Source organism: Scomber japonicus, chromosome 15 (assembly GCF_027409825.1).
Source record: "Scomber japonicus isolate fScoJap1 chromosome 15, fScoJap1.pri, whole genome shotgun sequence".
In the NCBI taxonomy this organism is placed as follows: Eukaryota; Metazoa; Chordata; class Actinopteri; order Scombriformes; family Scombridae; genus Scomber; species Scomber japonicus.
The window spans coordinates 16679858-16702039 of NC_070592.1; the positions used below are offsets into that span (position 1 = coordinate 16679858).

General features: G+C 39.7%; 3 protein-coding genes across 3 annotated transcripts; 2 read left to right on the top strand and 1 right to left on the bottom strand.

Moving 5' to 3' along the window:
- Positions 1-4900: 4900 nt before the first annotated feature.
- Positions 4901-8603, top strand: snrpd1 (small nuclear ribonucleoprotein D1 polypeptide). The gene is made up of 4 exons (XM_053333834.1): positions 4901-5016; positions 5626-5702; positions 7316-7507; positions 8378-8603. The coding sequence occupies exons 1-4, from the start codon at positions 5003-5005 to the stop codon at positions 8452-8454; spliced, it is 360 nt and encodes a 119-aa protein (XP_053189809.1). The 5' UTR covers positions 4901-5002; the 3' UTR covers positions 8455-8603.
- A 1576-nt stretch (positions 8604-10179) lies between these two features.
- LOC128373679 (gamma-glutamylcyclotransferase-like) lies at positions 10180-12723 on the top strand. Its single transcript, XM_053333829.1, has 4 exons — positions 10180-10552; positions 11277-11422; positions 11553-11685; positions 11790-12723. Exons 1-4 carry the CDS (start codon positions 10277-10279, stop codon positions 11907-11909), a joined length of 675 nt encoding a protein of 224 aa, XP_053189804.1. The 5' UTR covers positions 10180-10276; the 3' UTR covers positions 11910-12723.
- A 429-nt stretch (positions 12724-13152) lies between these two features.
- Positions 13153-21701, bottom strand: adnp2b (ADNP homeobox 2b). The gene is made up of 4 exons (XM_053333803.1): positions 21542-21701; positions 19685-19806; positions 18125-18226; positions 13153-16966 (listed from the first exon to the last, which is right to left on the bottom strand). The coding sequence occupies exons 2-4, from the start codon at positions 19790-19792 to the stop codon at positions 14252-14254; spliced, it is 2925 nt and encodes a 974-aa protein (XP_053189778.1). The 5' UTR covers positions 19793-19806; positions 21542-21701; the 3' UTR covers positions 13153-14251.
- Between the last annotated feature and the right edge of the window lie 481 nt (positions 21702-22182).

A 22182-nucleotide genomic window follows, 5' to 3' on the forward strand; every position in this document is an offset into this window, starting at 1 on the left:
ATGAGCTTTTATTCATTAGTGTCCTCCATGTTGCTGTATTTTACTGTTGCTTTGGCTCAATCTTTAAAGTGCAAAACTTTAAGATGCTGTGATGCACACACAAGGAGAACATTTATCAAATTAGATATCACAATATTGTATGAGCTATTCACTGAAGTTTAATCACTGTGGTGTTTTAAATGAAATGGTCCTTATGAAATAATGCTGTCTGACAGTAAGAAATTCTCATCACATGGTTTTTAGTTGTCATTTCCTCCAGATTATAGAAAAAGCTATGAGGAGAAAAAATAGGGCATTTATGAAATGCAGACTAAAAATGTAATTTAAGCATTAATTGTTTCTTGTTGCACTTTTAATGTGATGAGTGATTTGTGTTGAAAAGAAGGAATTTCACAGTTCAATTTGGTTCTTTGCATTAAGAGTTTTGCATATTTAATACTGAGCTGAAGCAATGTCAAAACACTGTAAATGGAACCACTCCTGAGCTCCGTTAAGGTTTTATAACTGCAGTTTGTTTTTTAATCATATCTATTCCACTACTGATGGCGAGTACAGCGTGCTCTTGATAGGTGGGAGATGTGTTTTTACTGTAATTTATCCTTTTTTATTTTGTATTCCTTTATTCCGCCTTTATAGAGAAGAAAATTCTTCCAGTTGAGACCAGAGTTGTCGGGTCCGTGTGCCTTTTTTGTTTTGATCATATTTGTTTCTTGTTGGTATTTATTAACGTCGTTGCTAAAACACGCTTAACCGAGGTGATGGAGGACACACCACTTTGGCTGGTGCCGCACACACTGAGCTTCATATTGCACAATCGTATCATTCGTCCTTTCACCGCAGGTTTATCTCATGTTATCTCATTCCCAGAGAAGCAATGTCCGTGTTTTGGCCATTTTTACCAGCTCAAAAAGTGTTTGGACCTCCATTGTTCAATTATCTGCTCCTAGTTCAAGAGTCTCCACTATAATTAATGCGCACTTCATCTGAATGTTGTTTAAATGTAGTCGGCCTTTGATTTTATAAGGAAATGATGATGTAGCACCCTGAATCCTGGGTTGTTATCCAGCCTCTATTTGAAAAAACCTGATTTTCCCTCCAACTGTAATGTTTACACAGAAATTGAACACTGCCTGTTGTGTTGAGATATGATTTGGTGCTTTGTGGACTTGGATGATCATAAATGAGTGGTTTAATGAGACTCTGTGGCACGCCAAAGGCACCTAGAGATGCTCCATCCTGTCCAAGAACAGATTGTTTCTCCCTTTATTGAAGTAGCCAGTTACACAGAATGTGATATGCAATCAAAAAAATGCATCACTTATATTTTATGATTTGAAGTTTCAATTCCACGTTTTTTATATTAGCAGACAGGACATGGACGTATTCAGTGAAGCGTTTGAAACTTTTTTTTTTAAGTGAGGTGGTCTGGAGTGCCCCACTGAAGTGATTTTGACTATAGAGGAAGTGGCAAACCCCTAAAATGACACCCCCCCCCCATCTCTCTCTCTCTCTCTCTCTCTCTCTCTCTCTCTCTCTCTCTCTCTCTCTCTCTCTCTCTCTCTCTCTCTCTCTCTCTCTCTCTCTCTCTCTCTCTCTCTCTCTCTCTCTCTCTCTCTCTCTCTCTCTCTCTCTCTCTCTCTCTCTCTCTCTCTCTCTCTCTCTCTCTCTCTCTCTCTCTCCCCCTGTGTGTATTGGTGTATTGAACATTAAACTGTGAAGGTACCTGGACAGGTCAAAGGTGCAGACGATGACATTTCATAAAGACGAGATGAGATGTGAGGGCAGCCGGTGTAGCCTACGACACTTCAGACTCAGCTCGGTTAACAAGACTGCGCACATTTTATTTGGGTTGCATGGTGCAACATGGAAGCACTGAGTCTGGGGTCTTTATTTTGCACAAGCATGCTGTTGATGTGTTGCACTAATCCAGTGCTGTCAGGAAACATGTGGAGGACAGATGAGTGTCGCTTTTATTATTATTATTATTATTATTACATTATTATTTCCTTTTTTGTTTATTTCTTTGATTTTTAGAATTGGATTTATGGTGCGGTGAATGCTCCGGTGCCATTTTATATTCCATATATATGATGTTTATATTTTAACAATCCCTCAAACAACAACGTTAGAACTAAAGAAAAGGAATTGCACTCTAGTAGATTATACTTGATACATTCCCAGTCGGTCCATAAGAGAGGTTTTGATGTGTGGCCAAAACTGTAAATGAAAGTGTCAGTGCAAAGTTTACTCTCAATAAAAACAACTGAAAGTGTGTTGCTGTGAGGTGTTTCTAAGTGCTCTGTGACAGCCATTTGTAAAGTAACCTCTGTAGAAATCAGCAAAAAAGAATCTGCTGCTTCACATTTCACTGGTTTCATGTTAATGGTTTATTTTCCTGATCAGTTAATCATTTAAGTATTATGTACTATAAATGTAAGAGAGGTGAGGATTCTCTGTGCCATCGAGTCCCCAGTCAGTGAATCACTTTCTCATGTGTTGTCATTAACAACGCAATGAGTGTAAAGATCTACTACAAACACTTATAATATATTTAAAGACACAAAAATCCTGAAAATGACATCTCTATCTATCACATAAAAAAAAAATCCAGAAAGTCTTTGTACGTAAATATTTTTCCTCTCAAAAATGTAACTGCTGGACACAAGATGGCTCCTACTTCACTGAAGAAGAATGTTGTGTACTGTATGTGCACAGCAGGCTTCACATTTCCACATCACATTTGTGTAAGCTGCATACCGAACTATGATTGGCTCTAGAGTTGTTGTTTTGATTTCATAAATCATCCATCCATCCTTTTTCTTTACTGTGATTTCTCTAGATGGTCGCCGAGGAGCTGGAGCCAAATCTCAGCTGACATTAGATGAGAGGTGGGGGTGCATCCTCACTAGTCATTCATGGGGTTAATGTAGTATTTAGACAACCATTCATGCTCACATTCACACCTACAGGCCTACAATTGCAGGTCTCAATTAATCAAACCTGCAATGTTAAGATGTTAATAACCAAACATTACAGGTTAGGTTAATTGGTGGCATGTGTTTGGTCTGTGGGAGGAGAATAAGCAAACTTCACACAGAAGGACCCAAACCAGAAGATGGGTTCAAAACCCAGAGCCGTCTTGCTGGGAGGTGACAGGCTAACCACCTCACCACTGTGCTGCTCAACACACATTGTGGGTTGTGAGTGAGCACAAAAAAAACTTGTGAAAACTGCCTTCCAGTGTCAAACTCAGAGAGGGGCTCAGAGAGGCTCAAACATCCAGCTGAAGGACAAGAAGGAAAAACAAATTCTTTAGTGTCACTTTTAAGAATTAGTACCTTGCAAAAGTGAAAAATATGAAGCTGCTCCTTTAGATAGATGTTTAGTAACATCTACTGGCAACAAGTGGAAACTACAACAACACAGACACATCTGTAGTTTTTTGACCCACTGTGAGAGTTTATTTTCATATAGATCCACAGTCTAATTAAATATCTAAACCTACAGCAGCTGCAAATACATTTTTTACAGACTGTGCATGGCAGACGCCATCGAGGAGGACCCACTTTCTTTATAGATATATCAGATGTATCAGAATAAGGGTGAAAATGTACTAAAAACAGAATTAACAATAAATAAGTACATGTGCAGCATCGGCCTTTTTTAACTGTGAGTGAGAGGTGTATGGGTTGAGTCTCCATCCTAGTCCTGCTCAGTGGAGTGGGAGGTACTGGGAGCTCTGGTGTAGTGCAAGCATAGAGTGGATGAGAGGGACTATCCATGATAGCCAGTGGTGGGAAGGTTACTTTTGAAAAGTATTCCCCTACAGATTACTAATTACATGTCCTAAAAAGTAATTTATAATGTATTCCCTTGGATTACTCAAAGTAATGTTTTCTAAATACTTTTGGATTACTTTTAGTTTACTTGAAAATTGTCTAGTTGAACGTGTTTATCTGGGACACTGATTTTAGTTAATTGTTTTAGAGAACGATCTTATTCCTGTCTTCAGAGAAAAAGTATGCAAATACACAAAACACAAATGTGGTAAGTTTTGTCCTGCAACTGATACTATTTAAAGAAAAATGGCATCCAAGAGTCAACATTCTTACAATTTTTATTCTTAAATATTGACAATTAAAGAAAAAATTGATCTCCAGCAGCAAGCTCACGCCCTCTAGAAAGTAGTGCAGTTATACACTATAATTATACACTAATTAATACATACTCATATCCAGGGTTTGGGAAGGTTACTTTATAAATGTAACAGGTTACAGATTACTAGTTACCCTATTTAAAATGTAATAAGTAGTGTAACTATTTCAATTACTTAATCAAAGTAATGTAACTTATTACGTTTGATTACTTTTTGATTACTTTTCTAATTTTCTAACAAATGTTTTCAACTATTACCCATTAAGCCCACAAGTTCAGGTGTTTTTCATGGAAACTGACATGGTTTATAAGGGAGATTATTTGTTTTAAACCAAGATGTATCTCTCATTTGAAAATATATTCATTAGTTAGGAAATATAAAATAAAGATATTTTATGACAAAAGTCAAAAGTCTGGCATGGGCTTAACTGATACGATGACACCATTTAAGCCCATGTCATGATTTATTTACAAAATATAAGCAATACTGATTTCAAAGAATTAAAAACAGCAATATATGTATTTAGTAAAATATTCAATTTTTAAAAAATGAGGAAGAAACCTTCCTCCTGAGCAAGATCTCAGGTTACTCCCCAACACTAATTATATCAATTTCTGCAAGATGCCACTAAATTTCACACACTGCTCCTTTAATAGATAAACCCAGTGATAGTTCAGTCCTCCTCCGCTGGGCGGCAGTGTGGTGACCTGTGGAGCTTCTTCTACTTCCGGCGCTCAGTGAAACGTAACTCGTACGTACAGCAGCGGACCGAAGTCTCCTCCGTGAGCCCTCTGCTAATTTTTTGTATTTTTGGTGGCGGATACGTCTTTACAGTCCATCACCATCATGAAACTAGTCAGGTGAGCAGTGTTAAGAAGTGTTTGTGTGTGTCCTGTGGGGAGCGGAGAGGAGAAAGATGAGGGCTTTGACGGTGGATGGAGGTAGATTAGACCGGAGAGAGGAGGAGACGAGGCGGGAAGCGACGGAGGGAATGAATGGAGACTAGGACGGCGTTAGCTAAAAGAGTGTGAAATGATACACCAGGCAGATTTATACACATTTAATCTTTATAGGAGGTGTTGGGCAGCGAGTTTCACTGTGCCAAAAGCTGAAATGTCCATTCGTATTATTGAATGTTTGCTAACTTTGCTTACAGTCATGTTTCTTGGGTGAATGGCCCTCACACTCTCTCTTTCTCTTTCTCAGTCACTCTGTTTAAGCTATTTTATGCTCTGGGAATACTTCATTTAACCAACATGTTACCTAGTTGACGCCATGGAAGCGTTTCGAGCATGTGTTTCGTCATTATAGGTTGAAATTGAGCTGCTTTGGAAAGTTTGGCTCGCCTTTTGTTTTGGTGCAGGATGCTAGCCGGTAGCTAACAGGGGCTAACGGACAGGCGTGTTATGTTCAAAGGCTAACAGAGAAAATGTGCTCACTCTGATCTCCTTCATTATTATTTATCACAGGTTTTTGATGAAGCTCAGTCATGAGACGGTGACCATTGAGCTGAAGAATGGCACCCAGGTCCACGGCACCATTACAGGTAAGTCAGCTGGAGCATTAAGTTATTACATACACCACTCACTCACTGTTGAAACAGATTGCACATGTATAACATTATGCAAGGGTGTGTGTAAGATAAGACATAAGATGTATCTTTATTTATCGCCCCTCAGGATAAATCAAATAAAATGCTATATACAGTAACAGTCTCTGTGTAAATAAATCTGCAGTATATAAATGTGCAATACTTTATATAGTGTTATTTATTTTATCCTATTTTGTCTTCTATTTTTAGTACACTTTCACCCTTAATCAGATACTTTTATTCTCCACTGTGCTCCTAGGGGGAACAATAAATGTGGTGAAATTTAGTTACACCTGTACAGATTGAACTGCAGTGAGAGCATCTCCCTTTAATCGTTCTCCCTGTTCATACTGCATTTTAGAAGGATCCCCCAACTATGTGTACAATGAAAATGGAGGACAAAATCCACAGTCCTCATTTGAGCACAAATGCAGCTCCAGTAGTCAAATAAAGTAGATAAATGCCACAGTTAATTTAAACTGTAATTTTTAAAGATATTAACTTGATTTGGGTAACTTAAATTTGATATTGGCCTCAGATAAACATTTATTTGCGAAGAAGGGGGCTTGTTTATATTGGCCCCCATTGCGGACACAGGTTTCAAACCGGTAATTTTCTCCTGGTGTCAGAATGTTCAGAAGATGTCTGGCTTGCTAAAAATGGGACTAATATCCCCACAGTTCGACATTTTACTGACCCCCCCCCCCAAAAAAAACCTTCTTACACCAGTCTGACCAGAAAATGAAACAATCCTGTCTCACCAAAGAGCGGTCAGCTTGTTGTGCAGCCACCTCTTGGTGAAGATGAGGGCAGAGCAGTTTGTCATTTCTCTTTGGGGGGTCGGAAGCAGTCTTTGGTAGTCTAGTTTATTAAGGATGTAACAGACATTGGCGAGGAAAATTGACTGGTGCTCGCATCAATCTGAGGCGATGCAGATTCTCCAACGTATCACGTAGCCTCTTATGTTGCTTTGGTACCACTCTGTCTGAAATAAAACTTCTTGCTTGGTGCATTACTGCCACCTTCAGAGTGTGGACCAGAGACTAAATCCTATCCATTAATCCTTTCTGTGTAATAAACTCATAGAAAATACTGCTCAACCCAATTGGCAGGTTCATTGAAGTTTTAATGCTGAGCTCCTGAACTCCAGTCTTCATAAGTCCTTCCTTCATTTTCTGTCATGCTCAGTACAATCTCAGTGTATGTGTGACAGTTTCCTCAGAACGGTGGGAAAAAATACAATATGGTGCATTATGAAAGATCTTCTAATCGTTAGTATGAACAGGAGGAATGATTAGTGTTTATTGTTGTTTTAAGTAAAAAAAATGTGGACCCATCATTTAAGCACTTTCTGAAGTATATAAATAAAATCTGTCATCGGTTTTTACTTTGGGTTAGAAGATTTTGCTTTGAGAGTTATTAAATGGGTGGTGTGTGTGGAGAAATGCATCACAGAACACATCATTACTCAATAGGTTGATAGTAATAGTGGGAGCAAGTGTTGATTTATTAATTGTCCTGCTCTAATTGATTTGTTTGTTTACCACTGTTAATTTTCCCTCATTCAGGTGTTGATGTGAGCATGAACACCCACCTGAAGGCGGTAAAAATGACCCTGAAAAACAGGGAGCCCACTCAGCTTGAATCACTGAGCATCCGTGGCAACAATATCCGCTATTTTATCCTGCCTGACAGCCTGCCATTGGACACGTTGCTGGTTGACATTGAACCCAAGATCAAGTCCAAGAAGAGAGAAGCAGGTGAGCAATGGCACAAAAACATTTTTTCAGTTAACTTTTTTGTTTCGACCACAGTAAATGTAAACTATTGTAAACTACATACTGCTGAGCTCGATACTTGAAAGGCTGCTTGAAGTTTGAGCCGTTATGAGGAATCTTATTACATTTCACGAAGTTGGCCTTTAATGGACCACGGTTTTTGTCAGTGAGCTGTTACGTAGTGCGAATCAAAGTAATGAAAAATGCAAACTTCACTGAGCTACATAGGAGCTCACAATTTTCAAGTAATTGCAGTGAAGTTTTAAAATGCATAAATATCCCTGAAATTTAATGGACTTGATCCGAATTGGCACCTGATATTTGTGCTTTGTGTTGTGGGTGGCAATGAGGAAATTCAATTTTATATAACAAGACTGCAGTGGCTCACATTTACCAGACTGTGTTCACAAGTTATCTCAGTAAGTCTTTGGCTGAAAGGTGTTAAAATGTTGTCTTAGTGAAGCCTGGATTTTTATGTCTTTGGGCTACTGTAGTGTTGTAAAAAAAACAAGGAGTGCGGGGTGGGTCATAGGAGGAAGGAGGGGTTGTTGTTTTTTAAAAGTGCTGTATGAAATGCAAGAAAAGTAAGAGTCACTTTAACAGAAAGATTTTTCCCAACCAGCCGTCTTGTACTTTGTTCACTTACCACATCTACTTATCAGTGAAGTGTACTGTATAGGAAGATATCCCCATAGTATTTTTTTTATATTTGTATGTATTTTGTATGGTCGTCTTCTACAGATTATTTCCTCACCTCCATGCTTGGCAGTGTATATGTTGAGTCTGTACTTTCATCCTCAAAAAGTTCAACTTTGACAAATGTTGTTGACGATCCCTCATCTGTTTTCTCAGTGGCTGGTCGAGGCAGAGGCAGAGGACGAGGACGTGGACGGGGAAGGGGACGAGGCCGAGGCGGCCCCAGGAGATGATCACAGGGCTGTAGAGTCTCTAGTCACCACCTCGCTGTTTTTGTACAGGATTTTTTTCTTTTCCACAGGAAACGTTTTCTGAATTTCAGTGTGTTTTTCTCTATTTTCCCTTTTTATTTTGTACATTAAAATGCTCCTTATGAAGCAGATGAACTTGACTTGGTGTGTCATTACAGCTTTAATTTGCTTTGTTTCATTCCGGTGCAGTTTTCATTATGACTGAGTTTTCAATTAAACTTGTATGGTTTGGTTTTTTGTAAACCATGTTTATTACCAAGATTCAAATTAAAATCCCAATCAAATAATTTCGAAAAATCATTAAGATACTAAATGAAATAGCTTTGGCTGCATTTAACTATTGGCATGTAGAGGTTAGTCAAAGAAAATATGTAATGGCTAGTGGGTTGAGTTAGAAGAGACATAATCCTAGATTTGCGAAGGAACTCGCAAGAGTGGTCATTTTAACCCTTACACTGATCTTCCTTTAACTGGGTTGGGTTGGGTTGGGTTGGGGGCGGGGGGGGGGTGAAAATAAATGCATTTAATGGCGCTTTTCCACTATACAGTTCTAGCACGTCTCGACTCGGTACAGGTTCCAGGAACGACCTTTTCCATTACAAGAAAGTACCTACTCAACGTGGGCGGGGTCGTCATAGTACGGCTCTGCAAAACTGCAGTGACTTCGTTTTATACACGACAAAAACACAAACAATGGAGGACATTGAGGCAGTTGTGTACTTGCTGCTGTTTGTGGCTTTCTGTCACACACAAAGCAAGAGAAGAGAAACGAATGACTGTAACGCTGTCGCCGGTATTTAAAAATGCCGGGTTTGATTCTTGTGTGGGACGGCTCATGAGTCTTCTGACCAACCAGTGGCCGCCAGTCTGTTGATGTCGCATTTAAGTGTCGGCTCGGCTTGCTTGGAACCTCAGCAGAGCAGGTACTAAAATATTACCAGGTACCAGGTACTAGATACTATCCCTAGTGGAAACACAAAAAAACCGAGCCGAGTCGTGCTGGAACTGGAAAAGCGCCATTAGGCAATGCCCCCAGACTCACCTCAACATGACCCTCCACTCGCCTTCTCCCCAGGACTAAGCTCAGTCCAATCGGTGATCAGGCCTTCTGTTCTGCTGCCCCTTCTCCATGACCAGCTGAGGGCACCATAGGACTGAGTTTTTAAAAAATGGACGTATAACATTTCTTATTAGCAGTTTTATATTGATGCTTTTACCTTGTAGCACTTTGAGATTTGCTTCAAATGTAAATTACGTTACACATAAAATGTATTATCACTGACGATCATGACAAGAGATCCTCACGAGATATACATCTCGCGAGAGTTCCGCTAATCTACCATGATAGGATGATTGGTTTATGAGCCGGAAGTAAATAACGATCCAAAAACTAAAATTACCAATGAAACAACACATTATTTTAAAATTATTATGATTTAAAACCCAAATAAATCGAAACATATATCCCCTGAAAAAAGTTTGTCCTCAGATAAGTTGATTGATATATCTCGGCCGGTGTTTCGCTTTAACTGGTGACCGTGTTATTTGATGACTCCCATGTTAGAAGATACGCTACTAGTGGTGAATGAGTCTTCTGAACATAATTGAAATAACGTAAGTTATTAGTGTATATATTCAAATACAAATGAGTATGTATTTAAAAATTATTCAAACTACAATTAACGACTTTTAGAAGGACACTTACGTGAAAGACACCAGTTACACGGTCACCAGTTCAACCGAAACACCGGCAACGAATCGGCTCACTAAACTAAACGATGCTAAAGCGGGGAGCCGGTCTTACATGTTAACCTTTCATTTACCCCGGCGGCCTCTGGGGCACATTTGTACCCTGGCTAGGATTGTTTGTATGTGTGGTCTTATTATACTTGTGGCTGGACTGGTTAGTTTCAGTTCTGCTTTCTATGTGGCGGCGGGAGCAGACATTAATAACACGGTAAACATGTCCGGTGCTGCCCACGGTCGGTTCATGTATTTCGCCTTTGGGAGCAACTTGTTGAAGGAAAGACTGCAGCTGGCAAACCCCTCAGCGACATTCTGCACCACCGGTCGACTGAAGGTAAGCAACCAAGTCTGTATAATAACCATTAATCTTACTTACACTAACACCGCGTTCATGTACATGTAGTAATTACCAAAGATCCAACTTCAGCTAGCTTAGCAGGTGTACTTGGTATTCTCTAATACCATTCATTTTTCAGCGGAGCACCAAATTCGACACATAAACAGTACAATTCATTATCAATTTAGGTGTACAGTTATTCAGTCATTGTGTTAATGTGCACACGTTTAGGATGAACAGTCGAAGGTGGGGACCGTGTAGTCTCCTCCTTTCACCACATATCCTTGAACGTCGCACTTGAGTCTCATACATATACAGTCTATATACTTAAAGCCGCTTTTTATATTGGTAACTTACTGTAACTTGATCTAATTTTAAATGTACAGAAATGGGAAATAACTGGCTTGGCGACCTCGTCCATTGTTTTCTTATATGTGTTAACCTAAATGACGACAGTGCAGCGCCCCCCCCTCCCCCCTTACCTTACCCCCCGCCCCCCAGACTCTGTTGTTGAGATGAACCAGCTGCAACAACAGAGTCTGAGTGTACAGTATGTCCTGGCAATGCTCTGATGATCAACAGTAAGCAGGGTTACTGGAAACACAAACACAGTAAAATAAAAGGCATTTTGTTTCAAATGCACAAGCCTTGTCCCTATTTACAGCCTTTTGTCCTATGTCCCCCCACCCACCCCCATCACTACCCCTGTGCATGTGTACAGGACTATGTGTTGAACTTTGGCCTGTGGGAGAAACATGTGGATAATGCTTGGCATGGTGGAGTTGCCACTATTGAATTTTGCCCAGGCGCGGAAGTGTGGGGAGTGATCTGGACTTTGAGCAATGACAATCTCAAGAGCCTAGACAAGTGAGATACACACACACACACACACACACACACATACACACACACATACATACACACATCTGTTCAATCCAGCAGTTTTGTGTTTGTCATTTTAACCAGCTCATTATGGTTATTGTTTCTTTGCCTTCAGCCAGGAAGGGGTGAGCCTAGGAAAGTACTCTCCAATTGAGGTTTCAGTTGAGACGGATAATGGAGTGACATTGTGCAGGACCTATCAGATGAACAATTTCCATGCCTGTCCTCCTTCTCCTCAGTATAAACAGGTGTGTGAACGTAAAAACCAACGCTGGTCCACAGATGACAAACTTGATTATATACATCACAGATCACTTGTGGACTGATGTTTGTTTCTGTTTGTTTTATAAAGGTGGTGTGTCTGGGTGCAGAGCAGAACGGACTCCCGGTGGAGTACCTGAAGAGGCTGGAGGCCATTAAAACAAACAACTACAGTGGTCCCTCGATCCTTGATCAGATCAAAACTGTTTAGAAGCAGTGATTGAAAAAACAACTTTGGAACCAGCAGCTGACAACGACGACTTCACCACTATATCCACTCGTCAGCTGTTCTAAGTAGAAAACTGAGTACAGAACAGCTACTGAGCGGACATCGTCTCGTATCAAGTTATGAAGAGGTTTGACCAGAAAAACAAAAGTCGCTCGAAGTCCAGCGATTTTTGGACCTTGCAAGGGAACCTCATAGTCATCATCATTACCTCAAGGCTGTTAAATGTAATAGTAAAGTAATAATAGTGTAATAATGATAAATAAAATGTATTAAATGAATGGTACAGAGTGTGAGGTATGGCTGTAATCTCTGGAAAAAGTTAATAATTTGAACCTGTGTTTAAATTTTGGATTATCAAACTATTTCCCATGTTCAAAGAAGTCAAGAATTAACTTTCACACTTGGTTATAAAGTAGATTCAGTTCCACTGTGTTGCCAGAAGTCAATATTGCATGCACGTAGTAACATAGGTTTGGCTAGGCTGACAACATGCTTTTGAAGATTTTTATTCTGAGCTGTTATACGGCAATTAATTTGAGAATAAATAGGATTAAACTACTCAATCATCACAATGGAAGACCAAAATGTATGTGGCAAGCAGAAAACTGTTTCAGTATTTCTCAGGGGAATATTAAAAGCTGATGAAAAACCCTCAAGATTTCACTCGTTAGCCTTTTATTGCATATGTCACACTGCCTTTATGTTCTGTTACTGTCTAAGAAAATAAAGAGCTGCCAGAATCACTAAACAATTTTCTAGGTCATTCTATTACATGTGAAAGAAGCATGCCTCAAGGTGTATTAACAGAGCTTGATTAAAAATGATATATATATATATAAATATATATAGGCCTATATACACACACACACACACAGTATCTCACAAAAGTGAGTACACCCCTCACTTTTTTGCAAATATTTTATTATATCTTTTCATGGGACAACACTATAGAAATGAAACTTTGATATAAGTGTACAGCTTGTATAGCTTATAGATTTATTGTTAAATTGTATCAAAGTTTCATTTCTATAGTGTTCCATGAAAAGATATAATAAAATATTTGCAAAAAAGTGAGGGGTGTACTCACTTTTGTGAGATACTGTATATATATTAATTAATTAATTATTATTTAAATTATTATTATGAAATGAACAATAAAATGAATGATTCATTTACATAAAAGGAAATCACTTTATTTATTTTTTTACAACACAGTGGCCCTGGACAGTATGAGAATTTGTTCCTCTCCCAACATTTGACATTTTTGAGGAATTATAGAAAATACTGGTACAAAAAAAAAAAAAAAAAAAAAAAAAAACAGCGGTCAGGATAACACAAGATATATGACTGCATGAACACCCTATAACACGGTTTAAGTTTTGCTGAATCTCTAGGTATATTTCCACAAGTCTATGCAAATTTCTAGACTTCTAGACACAATGGCACAAATCATAGTTTCATCTGACAACAAAGGCTCATGCAAGCAACATGGTCAGAGACTTATAATAACCCGAGTGATCATTAACTCTGGGAACTCTGTAACCCAACAACTCAAACATTTTTACATTCTTATGCATTTGGCTTCAGTACTGTAGCATTCACCTAAACTGTCAGCAGGAGTCGGTGAACAAGAAACAATTTACCCTTTTAACTGTTAAAATATAAACCGGGGGAAGTGTTGTGAACAGTCAGTGAGGTTGTGAAGAAAACATGGTTGACAAAAAACAAAGCAATTAATGTGTGCACACGAGAAATAGGTCCAAACATGGTTTTAAAACCCCTCAATTTATAAAAGGAAAGCACAACATAATAATACATAAACTATGTTGAGTGTGCACTACAGTCTTGATATTAGCAGACAAGCAATGTGTAAATCACAATTTTGTACAACTGGGTTTAAATAAAGATTGCAAAAAAAAAAAAAAAAAAATCTATCAGGAGTGAATCAGTGCTTAATTTTAAGTCAGTAGCCATGAGTGAAGGAGAGATTGTAACCAGCTAAATAATGTTGCAGATTAACAGTCTGACCCATTATATATCTCACAGATGAAAACATCTTCATTATCAAGGAGCATTTATGTGGAACGTAGAATATGGACCACTGACAAGATACTGAAGTCAAATGAAGCACTATTGATGAAGGCTACATTAACAAACCGCCCTCAGTTACAGCACACTTGTATGTCAGGAAATGCACTTCATGCACTGCATGATAAGCGTCTCTAGTGACTGAATGCAAAAGGCCATCATGAATGTATCAGGGTTTATGCTATTTTAAAATTAGGGACATATGTGCATCATTTTTTGTCTGATTTCTAAATGCATTAATTCTGCTCCATTTGTTCCCCATCTGTAACTTTCTCATTTCCACTTTCATCCATCGGTTCTGGTCCATCGTCACTCTTTTCCATCGGTTCTGTTCCATCTGCAGCCTGCTGCTCTGTGCTATCGGTGGGCTGCTGTTCTGGGATGAGGAGGTTGTGCTTGACTTTGCTGATTGCTGTCATGTTGAAGCCGAGGAGAATGACGGCAGTGCTCCTCTTAAGACTCTTCATGCACTTGCTGCGCTTCTTGCTGAAGTGGGCTGCCAGCTCTGCTTTGGTGAGAGACAGCCTCTTGCACAGCTCGTCAGTCTCGGCTTTGGTTGCGTAAGGGTTCAGATTAAAATATTTGGATATGAAGTCTCTGCGCTCATCACTGCAGCGGCGCTCCACCGAAGTGGGCTCCAACACTAGCTTCACTGGGGGATCACTCGGAACCTCAGGTTCTGGTGGGGGCAAGAACTTTTCCTGCTCTCGTTTCTTGCGTATGGCGGCCTTTTCCTCTCGCTCTCGTTTGTTGGCTTCCATTACCTCCCTCCATGCAGCCTCCAGCCTCTTCTTTGACAGCAGTTCTGCTTCTGTTTGTGGAGTCCGCTCAGTGGGTTCAGGTGGAACCACACGAGCTGGAGCTATAGTCTGTTTCATAGTCACCCCCTGTGGCATTTGGAGAAAGTACAGTCCAGGTGGCTGACTGAGCTGCTGAGGTGGTTTTGGTGGCTGTTGTGGTGCTACTGTAATTTTGGGTGGTGGTGGTTGTTTTGGAGAACACCGGCATCTCTGAATGTGGAGCATCACCGCCTGCTGGGTGACCTTTCCCGTGTACACACCATTGCAGTATATGCACTTGAAAGCCTCCGTCTTGAGGATGGCATGAATGGTGGGCGCTACAAGGTGTTTCTGTTTCAGGTGGTCAAGGTGTTTGGATTCATCCTGGAACTTGTCGTCACAAAAGGGGCAGTACGCACTGTTGATTTTTGCAGGGACTGGGCAGATTTCTGGCTGGCTGCTGGGCTGCAACTTAAAGAAGATCAAGTCCAGGGAATTTGTGACGAGAGCAAGATTGACCTCGTTATCTCCTAGGACCTCTTTTGGTGCAGTGGTGTGCACATCAAAGTAAGGGAAAAGGATTCCCCCAATACCTTTTGAGTAGACCCTGTACTTCTGCCTCAGGAAATCACAGTAAGCTTTGCTTGTAGGATTGTGCTGCTTTACATGTTCAGCAAGCTGTTTGATTGAAAAGAACAAAGCTGAGCAGTACAAACAATTCAGGCCATGCAGCAGATGTTGGAAGACACTTTTTTCTGATAGTAGAATTTTGCACGTTAGACATTTGACAGTTTTGTCAGGCATTTTCTTTAGGAATGCTGCTCGTGCAGCCACGCTTTCTGATCTGGATGATGATGACTTCGTCTGGTGGGCAACTTCTATGTGCATGTCAAACACATTGGAAGGGAAAAGTTCATTGCAGAGGGGACAGGTAATCCACTTCTTAGTTTGTGATGAGGAGTCACTTGAATGCTCAACAGACTTGAGAGGGCTAACTGTGCTATGAGAAACAGGCATTGCTACTTGGAGTGGAGCAAATGTGTATGTCGGCATGCCATTCACCTTATTGCCAGTGGGGATCAGGTGACTCAGCAGAGACTGTGACGTCAGCATGGTACCTTGTAGTCCGATTTGGTTTGTTTGATTTTGTGTGACTACAGCAGGCTTAGGTACAGTCCCAGTCGCAGCTGCCATGTTGGCTTGCAGTCCTGAAGGAAGAAGGATTTGCTGCGCTTGTGGAGTCTGTTGTGATGGAGTAGAAGTATGGGCTAGGGCCACTGGTGCCTGTTTCAGAGACACATTGGACACCGTGGGAAGATGGACCATTGATGGTCCTTGGGGCAAAGCACTTCGGAGGGCAATAGTGGAACCAGGCTGAAGCAAACCTTTAGCCTCAGCACTAGCTAGTTGCACTAGGGCTGATGCTTGAGGGGGCAGAAAAGCTTGGTTTGTTCCAGGCGCACAGATCAACGTAGTACTGTTTGTAGTTCCTTGTAATTGTTGTAATGCCACGACAGTCCCAGTATGTTGGCCATTGCTTGGTAAAACCAAGGACTTACTGTATATCTGAGGTTGCTGTGGTTTAGGAGCAATACTTGGGAATGTTACAAACACGCCGTTCCCATTAGGTGTTGGTTTAATAGTGTAGTTCTTATTCTCATGAATCAAACTCTGCACTTGTGTGCTGACTGAATAGTGTGATGGCTCCACCAGCATGTGATGCAACATTTGGTCTAAAGTTCCAGTGTTCACTTTACACACTTTGCAACAGTAGATCTTTACAGACGTAGTCCCTTGCACATGTAATCTGTAACCAATGTACTGTTCTGCCAAACTCTCAAGGTGCTTGAGAATGATGTGTTTCTTCATTGCAAAGATAGAAGAGGTTGGGAATCCACATTTTCGACACTGATACCTCTCATTTCCACAATGGGTGGGTAAAGACCCTCCTCTTGCAGACTGTATGTGCGTAGTGACTTTGGCATGGAAGAAGAGCATGTGCTTCTTGAGGATCTTGGGGTGGCCGATGAAGAGGCACTGAGAACAGGGTGCCAGCGCACAGAACGACTGCATGATTCCGTGGCAACGTGAGACATGGCTCCTGAAGTTGTAGATGTTTTGTGAAGAGTACTTGCACATGTTACAGCACAGAGCTCGAGACCGATAAGGCCACTGAATAGAGAGAAAAAGAAAAAATAGTCAGTTATTTCAGATAAAGAATGAACTAAGTGAAATGTTAGTTTTATTTAACGGAAGGGAAAGAAAAAGACAAAACAGAGTTGTACACAGAAACTCAATACTTGAGGGTCTATATACCATTTATATTATTCTACACAGATATGGGCAGTAATGGTGCAGACACACTGAATCCGGATTTTCGACATAGCGGATGCGTCACAAACTTTCTCATTTAACAGCGAAACAGTATGTAAAAGTAAAGAAGCAACAAGGGTTGAGTTTATAATTTTAATATGCGATTAATTGTGTGAATGTGGTCATTACTACTGTCAAGAAGTTTATTGCCTTGGTCCATGTTAAGTAAGATACAAGATCTGGGGGAAAATGTGACCACTGCTTTGATCCTATAGGTGTGTGTGTCCTGAGGTATACTGATGTTAACTACATCAAGGGGTCTGGTGGTCATCATGTTCTTAACCTGTGTTAAGATAAGGTAAAGGTTTAGGGTATTGGAAAGGGTACATTTAAGTGGGCAAAGACATTTATGGCTGAAGGTCCCATTTCCCATATCCAGGAGATGTGTGACACTTGCATATATGCAAATGTTTTTGTTTGTGGCTATTTGCCATTGGCTGTACTCGTATAGGTTGACATGTTTGACCAATGACAGATAATTTCTTTGTTCCTTGAGAGACTATAATAGTTTAGGCATGCTCTTAGCTTGTTGAGATGAGCATGTCACTTTGTATGTATACTATCTCCTTATTGTACAATAATAATTGTTAAATCTTCATCCCAGCAGTGTTTTGTGTATTATTTCATCTTTGTATTTAGATCTTTGCTTCACAGGCTGGCCACATTTGCGCTGAATAGACCTCATTTGGACAAAGTTGAGGTTGAGTCGTGATAATGGAAATTCAGATACGGTGGTTGATCTGTCAACTAGCCACACTGTATCCATCATGCACAGCATGGCCAATCTCCTGCTTTCCACAGAAAGGGAACCCATCGACATCTGTCAATGCATCCAGTGTGTCTGCACTATAACAACTGAATAATCAGCCAAACCAAAATCAACCAAAGCTGCAATTTGTTTTTGTTTACAGCAATTTATTATTAAAAGTTGTCACACGAGAGAAGTGTCATATTCACCTTTTTGCGTTGTCTGTTATTGTATCCATCTGTGAAATCAAGCCACTCTGTTTCCCCAAAGGCCTCATCGTCTGCACTTTTCTCTGACTTTTCATTGAGATCCTGCACAGTAAATGGAAAAACAAATAAGTATATGTGACAATATCACAATGTGAATCATGTCCTTAAAAACCCTACATTCAGTAAATAAGGATTAGCAGTAAATAATCAAGTCCCAATTCAGTCCAGTTAAACTGTAGCATGGTACCATATGAACTAAACATATAGTTTATGTATCTGCCAATTTATTTGATACACCCTGATAAAACTAATGCAGCTTTATGACAAATCCTACAAACCTAGTTTTTGTTTAAATTTGTGTGCAAAATTGTTTTTTTCAACTTCAATGTCAGTTTGGAGGCTATAGTTAGTGGTGCTGATGAATTGTATTGCATTGTACTGAGTGGTGTTTCTATGTTCACCACCTCATTTAATGTATAGCAATGAGGGTATTTAGTTTAACTGGGTGGACCTAATGAATGGGCAATTAAGTGTACAAAGGTGTGAAGTGCTTCCCTCTGAAGTGTAGAAGTATTAAGTCACACCAAATGAAGATAATCATGTTTCAGCACCTTAAACCAAGCTGTATGTAGGTAAAAAATGGTTAACACAGGTGCAACTGTCATCCTACAAGAATTTGGGTTTTAAATCATGTAACAAGCTACAGCTACAGTGTAAAACCTTTGCAATCTTAAACGAAATAGTGAACAATGTACTGCTGTCTTCAGTGAACCATCTGTCTCCCAACTTGTTGCCTGATTATATATTCACACTACATGTTAATACCTGACAAATCAAGGTATTTTATCACATTCATGCAAAAAGCTGCTGCAGCTCACTGATTTACAGCAATGTCCACATTCAGTGTAATCTCTAAAAAATCTCTCAGTTAACAGATGACATCATAGTGCCCAACCCAGGTTGTTGCCATAACAACCAAAGAAAAAACCTTCAAAATAGCATTTTAATGTGACGGACATTATATCGATTCAAATCTGATGTGTCTTCAGATGAGTGTTTTTGAAACAATTATACCCACACTTAAACATTACTGACTATACATTTATCTTTTTAAACAGCTGTTGAAGTTGGAGTGGATTGTATCAATCAGACTGTTGAAACATGACTGATGTTATCACCTTTAATGCTTATTAACTGTGATGATACATACAAGTCTGTTGTTCTTGACCCATATTTGGCACACAGCTATAGTTATCTTATGGAGCTTAAACCTTAAACATAAACTACTGAAATGTTAATAGACTTGGTTGGATTACTTACTTGCACAGAAACATTGATGATAGATTTAAATCTTCACCAATAGTCTCTGCATGTGCAACAAAATTATTATAGTATTGAAAAAGTATTGTAAGAGCAGAAGAAGTAACTATACATAAATAATACTGAAACTGGATCAATTAGGTTGTGAGTCTATTTTAAGCCATCAGCCTCTTTTATGTGTACTAGCCTCTGGTCAGACCCAAATCAGAAACAACACTTCTCTTCGTGGATGAAACACACCTTTAGCAGGTTCTGGCAGTCTTCGAGGCCGATCTCACCAAGGATGTTTTTCACTGCCTTGCGTGCCTTTCGAATCTTCTCAATATTTCCGACCGGAAGCTGATACATTATTCCTGGCAAGCCTTATAGAAATTAATGTAAAAAAAATAAAAAGTTTTAATGTTGTGGATCATTGACATAAGAGCTGTAAAGCTAATACAAATATCAACCACATTATTTGTTCTATGTATTTAGAATACATCCAATTGTACAGCACAGTGGCACCACATCCTTGCTAATTCAAGGAGGGAAACGGTGGGAAATCTTTTTTTTTTAATCTAACAGCCACTTTCATATTTTACCAACTGGCTGGTTGGAGGCTAATGTCAGTGAATGTCAGTATACATCAGGATTCTGGGGAAAAAAATTGAAGGTTACTTTGACACTCAAACCAACCATTCAATTAAACTGGAAGCCAAGGATGTAATACTATACTATGAAAACAAAATACCAGAAGGTTCAAGGGACAGACAGTTCATTAATTTTCCAAGTTCTCGAGATCTTGCCCATCGTCTGGACTTTCCATGATTGAATGTATGAAGTATTTTGAGTCTATCCAACTCATAATCAATAAGAAATGTGCACATACAGCTAGCATGCTCCAAAATCTATTTTAAAGAAATCTGATTTTATTGCCCACCTTTTGTTATTTTTAGAATGATCACTTTTCCTTTATGTCTTGTTACAATGTTGGAATGTATCAGCCAATTGAAAGTGAAGTCATGCCTGTTATCTTCAGTGACAAAGAGAAAAAATTAAAAAGATATGCTTCTCAAACAGAGCTGTAGACTGTTTAAAAGTGATCTGTTTCAATAACATAGACTATATTTAACAAAATAACAGTAAATGAAAGCAGTTAGACCATTTATAATCTGATTGATTCATCTGGGATTTAATTCAGCCATACAAGAGTAATACCAATATTTTCCCAGTAGGTGTCACTGGTCTGGCTGTATCAAACGCTTCAAAACAGTGAACCATTTTCAATGCAATTGATTTTATATTGATTCAGTGCTCCTCCATCACTAATGGAAATGAACCACTGCATGAGAAAAATTAATTTAATTTCCATGTTTTACTGCCGCCTTAAATAAAATAGTTTAAAGTAGGACAAATACAAAGATAAAGAAAAATATTAGAAAACCGAAGGACAAAAAGCAAGAAAAAAAGGGGGAAAAAGCAAGACAAACTTAAGCAATGCAATTAGCTGTGGCCAGTTAATATATGCAGTGTGTACATAAAGCCCCCTGCATGCCCCCGCCTGTCATCTCATCCTGGTCATGAATAAAGTCATAAACTTCGCACATGTTTGAGCTTTCACTAAATGCCACACTATCAAAACAATAAAAGGAACAACAGTGAGCATAGATATTATGAAGTCGCAGGCAGCATAATAATAACACTCCTGTATATATATTTTAAAAATGTGCTGTCAAAGGACAGAAAATCACAGCACGGCTGTACATGGATGCTATGTGTGCATGTTCAGCATGGTAAATAAAAAAGATAATTACTGTGCAACAGCTGATCGCACACTGGAAAGTGTCAGGCTGTGTGCCTCTACATGATTAATACATACATACTAGCCATTTACTGATGCAATGAGAGTGAGAAGGCGTATCTTTTAAGCAGATGAAAATGTGCGTTTTGATTTAGATCACCTGAAATATGCACACATTTTCCATCCATGCTAACCCTGCTGAGTGCATGCTGTCCATGCTGGACTCACTGTAAACCCCGTCATAACACGCTAACAACAACAAGCCGGTCGGCCACGCTGCGTCCTCCTACATGAGGAGCTTCCTCACAGATATTTACCTCGTCCGGTTGTCCGTGTATGTTAACGTTAGTAGTCGCTGTGCCACCTCCACAGGGCTAACAACGCTTTCCACTTCCACCGGCCGCAGCTGTGTGTGTATGTCGGGGAGCTGCGTCTGTTGCCAGCGCTGCACGGAGACTCATCCGAGCAGCATCCTCTGTCCACACACACCGCTCTGACTAAAGCCCCACTCAGATATGAAAGGTGTTTTTTGGGAGCCCACTCCGCAGATAAGTTATTTTTGGTACAGCTTTTGTCCCTTTCTTCCTTCTATTCAGGAAAAAAAATGGCGCTCAAGTTCAGGATCTGACGTAGATGTCCTCATTTGCATACTGCACAAACTGACCAATAGGAGGCCTCTGTGCCTAAAAACTAAATAACTTTTTATTCTTTTACCCACACTGGCAGCTGTTGTTTCAAAGAGTCCAGGTGATGGATTTGTAGTTCAGTTTCTGAATTTCATGTAATACCTGACTTATTAATTGGATTTTTGTGCTCTGCAACATATAGCTAGGTCTGGGGGCGTGGCTACTGTGACCACCAATGGCAGTCACGTGGTAAATGACTAAGGCTGACCAATGAGCTGTCGAGAAAATGAGCTAAATGGGCGGTCCTTCAACTGTGATGTCATATCATGCTA